Below are 7,893 nucleotides of genomic sequence, written 5' to 3'. Positions count from 1 at the left end.
ACTGCAGCAGCCAGTCACTCAGCGGGGGGTGATGCAGGATCTGCGCGCAGCTGCTAACCAGCTAATTGACCGTTAGCACAGAGGTAGAAACCTGGCACCAATTTAAGGTCACTGCGTATTTGCAATAAGCAGGTGCTGCGCATCCCCGAACTTCTCTCCGGTTCGGGCAGCCTGACGGTTTTACATTGCAGCTGAATTGTCCCGCAGCTAATGCGCTGCTAGCTAGTTTAGGCTAACATGCTACGCGGGGAAGCGTTTCACGGAGGTCGGCTACAGCGACTGTTATTTACCGCATAGGTTTTATTTATTTCTTTTTTTCAGTAAGTTGATGTAATTGTATTCAACTCCTCTTTTCAACGACCTTAGAAAACTGGCTATATCTGTATGTAAATGTGGCCACCTCTTTACCTCTGGTGCTGCGTTCAAAGACTCAAGGCCTCCCAATCGGTTAATGAGGCTATAAAATCGTAAATCACAGCTGTGGCACTTTAGATGACGTGTTTACACAACGACTTCTAGATAACCTTTTTTCCCCTACATAACCTTTATTTTATCCTTTAACGACTGAGGTTTTTGCGGGCATTTAAAAAAAAAAAAAAAAAGAATAATTCAAAAAATGAATGTAAAGTATTTATTAGCAACGTTGGTGCAGCCTTAACACATAATTTTTAATATTTTGAATGAATGTTGGGGTTGTGTGCTGGTTGCTGAAGCCAGAATTAATATTTTTTTAATTAAAATCCTCACTGATGTTCATCGATAGACGCTTCAACAAGACAATCCCACAGTAAAGGACAGCTGTTAAAGTAAAAAGTAAAGTAAACTATTTTCCAAAATCTATTTTTAGGTGGCTAATTCACTTTCTAATTGCGCCACATCGTGTCAAAATTCAGCTGCGTAAATTCTCACATCTGTAGCTCAAATTCCAGCAGCCGCTGCTTAATTTGGTTTTAAAGCATAAAAACAAATGATGATATTCCTGACACTGGGTGAATGGAGTATCTGGAATTGGTCCCTGACTATCTGACAGGGCGTGGATGAATGGTTTACATTACTAGCGGAGGGTGAACAGCAGTGGGACGGCGGGGCCCGGGCTCTTACACACACAGCGGAGTGTGAATGCAGTATTGGTACAGCAGCACAAATAGAAATAGTGGTGAGCCTGACTATCGCCTTATTGATCTTATATTACTGAAACACTACAAGCAAAGCCATCAACAAAGTAGAGCTCAATCAGACACTGCTCACATCGGCAGAACACTGGATATAAATTAAGGCTATTCCGTGCTAATGTTATATTTGATTTGCTTTTAAAATATGCAATGTGTGTTCAGGCTGTTCGGGATGATTATTTCATATCACACGGATGCATACACAGCAACCATTTCCTATTGCGCCTAAATGAATAAGCATCTTAACAGAAACTCTTCTCAACGCTTATTTGAAAATAATACCTGATTGGTAATAAAATTAAAGCTTGTGGCGCCCAATCAATAGTTTAATTATAAACGGAAAACGTATTTTGAGATCGATCAGAGTGGGCTTTTTTTTGCATTCCGCGTGTAGATATGATGGAGTCAATATCGTAGTAATATTTCCCAGCAGCGTTATTGCACGACGGTGTCCTTGCCTCCCACCTCTCTACAGGAAGCCCCGGGGTCATGTTGAGTTGAATCCCATGTCAAAATTGTCCCCATCTTGACCTGTGCCTGACTGGCCTCCCAGCAAAAAGCCCCTGTGAAGGTAAGAGGAACTGGGGGTCCCCTCCCCTGGAAAAGAGGTTCCCTCCCCTTGACAGCTCCACAGAGCCCCAGCCACCTGCCTGCTGGGTCAGCCCCATATGAAAAGGGAAGCCCTTTGTAATCCGACGGGGATTACACCACCCAACAATGCGCCGCTGAAAGAGCGACAAAAGCCCTGTATCAAACGTTGCTGAGGGGGAGCAAGGCTATGATCTCCCACAACTACCAACACTGACTCCTCCGCCGCCTCTCATCTCCCCAAGAGGCTCTCCCCCTTTAGCATTTGCTGCCCCTGTCCTCCTCCTGCCCTCTCATCTTTAGGATCTGGCCTTTTATCAGCGCATTCCTTTTCATTTGCATTGCAGTGTGGGGAGGGACAGCGGGTCTGTCTGATCTGATAGAGCCCGGAGAGAGTCGGGAGGGTCCTTGGGGCATGTGTGTATGCGAGTGTATCCTGTCTTGCAGCCACACACCACACGGCATTCTCAAGAAACTCTTCCGCGGCTGCGTTGGACGAATAGCGAAACACCTACGCCGGTCTTTCAGGCTGTGCAGACGCAGGAATTGGGACCTTGAAAAGTTTAAATATTTCAGGAGGCGAATGCGTTTGGATGAATCGGCGCATTCTGGAGGTGCGTCACCCTGAGCAACAGCAGATGCATCAAGTCGGCACTCAAATGTCACCTTGATCCAAACAAGTCGCAGCACATTTAACTACCCGCTACAATAGAAAGGTGTTTGGCCTGGTTCTTAAGGGTCTGTTTGTGTTGCTCGGGGAGATAAAAAAAAAAAGGGGGGTAGTTTACCTTTCGGATTTCCTTAGAATCATTGTATTCCCTGCCCACCCATTACTCAAACATATGGGAGCGAAGGGGGGCCTTCGGTGGCACCGAGGCAAAAAGTGATGATAGATTGAGGACACAAAAGACAGAAGAGCAAATGTGTGGCGCTAAATCTCCAGCCTTCCCTCAGCTGCATATTGACCCACACAGGGAGTTAGCTCTGCCTGCACTCCAATCAATGCTAGCCTCGCGCGCGTCGAATATCAAATCATCCCAATTGTATTACGCCAGGATATATGAGCCATTTCAAAATATTAATTCTGCATTATTTGAGGTGTCTGTTAACAATCACAGTTACAGCTCGCCGGGCGTTGACGCGCCTGAGCGATGGCACGCCTCTATTACATGTGATGTATGAGTGCATGAGATGGACCTATTTTTCATTACCCAGACGCGATCCCCAGAGGCGGTTGTTAAAGAAGAATGTGAATTATCCCCGTGAAACAACTGGCCCTTGTCAGGCACTAGCCGAAGGCCGAGGAAATAGCGCGGATGGGAGGGGGGAAAGGCAGCAGAAAAGGGCTGCTGAGGGAGGTGGGACGGAGACTGGAGGGATGCCAGGAGAAGGTGTCGGACTGCTCCTGATCCCACACGCCGCCGCCGCCACCGCCGCCGCCTCTGCCTCCGTCCAGTTAATTGGAATACAAAGCAGAGAGGGGTCGATGGGAGTATCGGTGACGAGGACGGGGAGGGGGAGCCGCTGTCTGTCTCCGGCAATGCTCAACCTTCACTGCTGGCTGGGAATTGACTGGAGAACCAGCAAGCGAGACCGACACACTGTCACTGGTAAAATGAACTGTCGCCTTGCATTTCTCAACCGCCTGGCAGCGTCGAATTGGCCGCTTTGAACCATGTGACGTGACACTGATTGAGTTCTGCCCCCTCCTCCCTTCTGGCTGCGAGGAAGAAGGCAGTGTAATTTCAAGTGTACCGGCTCGCCATGCAAAGTATCCAGTTGAGGTGGGGGGGGCAGTAGCCCGGCAGCGACTCTGTAACTTTGCAGCAAAGCCTTGGTGGGCTCTCCATTCTTCCTCGCCACCCCTCATTATTTCATTGTCCTGCTTCGTTACTCCGGCTCTCTGCTAGTCTTGTTTTTCTTATGGCATATAGTCATGGCGCTCTGACAGGCAAACGCAGAAGGAAAACTATTAGGGGTAGCCATTTGGATCCTGGAGGCAATCCCAGGGTGTATTAAGATGTTAACCCTGGCCAAGTCACTTGTCTCTCTCTGTTACCAGGCTGATGAAGTGGGGAAAGGATGCAGGCGCAGGGGGGACCCAGGAGGCCGGGGCTTCGGGTCGGCCGGCGCTTCCAGATCCAGTCAAGCCTGACTCAGATGGGGGATGGTTGTCAAGACTATCACAGGCTGGGCTAAATAGAACCTCAGCGCCACAACAAAGGATGAGGAGGGAGTATTTTCATAACTGGCCGGGAATTTTCTCCAGAATAAAAAGAAAGAATATAGTTGAACACATCTGGGCCGTTTGGAGAAGAGAGGGTGTTTGTTAATGTTTAAGGATGCATCAAGAAGGATCAAGTGTAAAAAAATTTTTTTAAAAAAAAGTACATTCTTTAAACAAATAATGACCAATTTGGCATCATTAGCTTGATAATAAAATCAGTCAGTAATAATGGATTTCTCCCTTTTTTTTAGTATTTTCTACCTTAAATATTTTTCTTACAAAGCCCCAATCGTTGACAATAGCTGCTCACAATAGAACGCTGGTGTGGATAATGTGTCAGTCTTCATTTTTAGCTGGACTGTCTCTTTAAAATTCATCATTTCATTAAACCACTAATGACAATTAATTGGATGGTGATTCTGATTTTCTTTAAAAAAAAACAAAAAAAACATTAGGTTGACAAGATGAAACCAGCTTTTGCATCCTAAACCAAAAAAAAAACCAACATGTAAGATTGTGACACATCACCTAACAGCCAATAAAAAAATAACTCTGTGGTGTCTCGGGGATGACCAACCCCCCGTTATCCCATGAATACTGTATCTGGATTCCCTTTGAACCCCGGGGCCCTGCAGTGTGACATGCGACAGAGGAACTGGTCGAAAAGCGAGGAAGTGAGCCTGGCATTAGACTTGTAAAAGAGCCTGCAACAACTGCAAGCAGCATGGGGTACAAACAGCACCGGGCTGACCTCAAACAGAGTGCGGAGAGGAGGGCGGGCCGGCCCGGAGATATCTGAGAGAGCAGATATCTGGGATCTGTCGTCAGCGCTCATCCTGGTGCGGTCAGGTGTCCGCGCCGCTCACTTTTGTTGGGATTTTTGCGTTTGTGTTTGTGGCCAGATAGGATCTGCGTGTTAATTAAGGGTCTCTGCTGCTGCAAAGGTGAGAATCCTCCTCCTCACCTTCCTCCTCCCCCGGCTGAACATCTGTCTCGGCGGCGCTCTGACACCTCCGGATGGAGAGCCCACTGGGAGCGGTGAGGTATTACCAACAGAGACGGTGGCGATCGCACCTCTGGAATGAAGTCCCACACTTGTTTTCTGCACCATCTCTCAGATTTTCTGTTGTTAAATCCGTCACCGGTCACAGTATTGGGTGTCACACCCCCACCCCCCCGGTCCTTGGCCTTGTGACTCATCTCAAGAGGAAGCTTATGGAAATACGTGACAACAAACCTGTCAGCCATTTTCTAATTTACAGTAATGGGCCGTGTGGTATTTCAACTGTAACTTCTATTAGTGGAACTGTATTAATTTTTAATATAGTTGTAAGAGAACTGCATACTCATGCAGATATATTACAAATGACTGCAGGTTTCCATTTCCTTAAAACATCTTTTCCAGAGAACATGAACTTATAAAGTTTGCAGAAGACTGAAATGACATATAATCTATTTTCTATGAATATTAAAGCAATACCTGCAAAAAGAGAGAGAGAGAGAGAGAGCGAGGGGGAGAGAATGGGAGGCCTACTGTTGACTTCTCCGAGCCACATGGTGTCTTGACAGATTGACTCTGCATTCATTTGTGCCTGAACTCTGCGTGAACCTCAGCTTTAGGAAAAAGGGCACCGACAGGCCGGTGCTGCTGGGGCAGAAACTGTGTGCAAACCTAACGGCCTATGCAAATATTGGGACTCGTCTCTTCACCATCGCATGAAACCAGGTGGGCAGCCCAGCGAGCCTTTAGCTCCTGATGAGGCCAATAAGAGCAGCGAAAGCTTCTTCTGCTTCATTTTCTAAATTTATTTCATTCGTTTTTTTAATTGTGTGATATATAAAATGCTCCTGCAACCACCGTGAGATGTTTTCGAGAAGAATTTCAGTAACAAATCAGGGGTCCCTGTGAGTTTGTTGTCATGTTTAGAGCCCCTGGAGGTATTCTGGGGGTGAAAAGGTCACGTGGAACCTCCCCATGTCTTGTGAAAGATTCTTCTTGTTGCATTATGCAAGGGGGTTTTTGTTGAAACTATTAACGGACATCAAGGATTTCTCTTATTTGGAACAGTTTATTATATGGAGACACTTTAAAATGTAGAAAACTGGTGAGGAAAATCTGTAACAACAATCCAGCATTGTTACAGGTTAAACATTTGTTTCTTTTTACATTTATAAAAAAAATTGTCTCGGTTTATAGTCTTTATTAAGCTAAATCATCTCAGTAGTTTTTGATAAACAAACAAAACAAACGAAAAAACCCTGTTAATAAATAGTGCAAACAATAACACTGAGTACTTCAGTGCTCCAACACTAAACTGTTGGTTTATGGAAAATTCCAGGTACAAGAACAGAAGAAAGCTGTTTTTTTTGTTGGTTTTTTTTGCTTTCCAAGCAGACATACCCTGTATAAACGTCACCATAGTCCACATGCAATTTTTAAAGTTTCTTTTTTGCTTGGAATGTGAGGGGAAGACACAGCACAGTTCAGGCCCTCACTTTTCTTTTTCTTTTTTTTAAGTCACGGTTCACTCTCCTTCGCCTTTGGAGAGCTCTCCGGGCCGGACGCCTTCTCTCTGTGGACCAAAACGCCGCCCAGCTTCTCCCGTTTCTTCTGCTTCATTCTGCGGTTCTGGAACCAGATCTTCACCTGCGTCTCGTTCAGCTCCAGGCTGGCGGCCACCTCCACCCTCCGCGCCCGCGTCAGGTACTTGTTGAAGTGGAACTCCTTCTCCAGCTCGGTCAGCTGTTTGGTGGTGAAGTTGGTCCGGATCACGTTGTGCTGGCCGGGAACCCCGAACTCCGACGCGCCGCCTGAGGAGAGAAATGGATGATGGAGGGGGAAATGTCACAGAACTGAAGTTTGCTAATGAGAGGATGAGTGGGGGGAAAAATGCAAACCATTAGTCGTCTTAATGGTTTTAGTCATTAATTCAGAACAATTTAAAAGACTTTAGCTTTATGATATCAGCTGATTAGGTTTAGCGCACCGTGAGGGGATATTACCTGCGCGGCCCTGGCGGATCCTCTAAATCGAATTAACGACTGTGATCGTGTCTGTTTAAGCTTGAACGAACCTGTTTTGGGTGGATTCCTCTTGACTTTCATCCAGTCGAATGTCTTACAAGTTTCCTCCACATGCTCCGACTCTTTTTTACTCTGGGGAGGCAGCCGCGCGTAAACGTTGTCTGGATACTCTTGCAACCTCTGCTCCCCGTTGCCGAAATGCAGGTACTGGCTGCCGTTCGCAGCAGCGGGCCCGCAGCTGTCCCCCGTGTAGGGAGCCATGTTGGTTCCCAGCGGTGAAACCTGTGGGTGCACGTAGCTGCGGTCCTGTTCGGGGGCGAGGCCGTACTGATGATGTCCGTAGTCCAGATGAGAGCCGTACACGGAGTTCCCCGGTGCTGCGAACGGCAGATCCAGGTGTGTCTGGTGGTGCAGGGGGAGGCCCGGGCTCTGGTGTGGCGCAGACGTGGGAGCAGCCAAGCGCCCGTCCGGTGCGTAACTATCACTTGTTGCGCACGAGTTGGACGACAAATATCCATGGTTCAAGTTGTGGTATCCGGGCTTGGCACTGAAAATGTTTGTCCCCCGGTTGCACACGGGATAATCTAAGTAGGAGCTCATCCTGGACCGGGGCCTATTGTTTGTTCAGGACTGATCAAGACTGAGCGGTCATTAATCGGTGCACCCCTGGCCCTAACCTTCCAGGCTGTATGTCAAAGCTGTAAAAGTGCCTACCAGCCCTCATATCACCTCCGTGACACACCATGTGACCCGCTGCACGCCAATGGCGAAGCCCCCACAGCGCTGTGTCAGGTCTGCAGGCTCGTCCATCAAACGCCTCACATTTACATGACAAATGCTTCAATCAAACTCGCTCATCCATCTGATAAGAACACAAACGCG

At 47.2% G+C, this 7,893-nt stretch overlaps 1 protein-coding gene across 1 annotated transcript; it reads right to left on the bottom strand.

Annotated features, from left to right (window-relative positions):
- Positions 1-6,044: 6,044 nt before the first annotated feature.
- Positions 6,045-7,890, bottom strand: hoxb1b (homeobox B1b). Its single transcript, XM_057034997.1, has 2 exons — positions 7,062-7,890; positions 6,045-6,798 (listed from the first exon to the last, which is right to left on the bottom strand). The coding sequence occupies exons 1-2, from the start codon at positions 7,609-7,611 to the stop codon at positions 6,506-6,508; spliced, it is 843 nt and encodes a 280-aa protein (XP_056890977.1). The 5' UTR covers positions 7,612-7,890; the 3' UTR covers positions 6,045-6,505.
- Between the last annotated feature and the right edge of the window lie 3 nt (positions 7,891-7,893).

The sequence above is a fragment of the Takifugu flavidus genome, chromosome 1, assembly GCF_003711565.1.
Source record: "Takifugu flavidus isolate HTHZ2018 chromosome 1, ASM371156v2, whole genome shotgun sequence".
Lineage (NCBI taxonomy): Eukaryota > Metazoa > Chordata > Actinopteri > Tetraodontiformes > Tetraodontidae > Takifugu > Takifugu flavidus.
The sequence above is the reverse complement of the archived record's forward strand: the minus strand, read 5'-3'. Positions and strand labels throughout refer to the sequence as shown.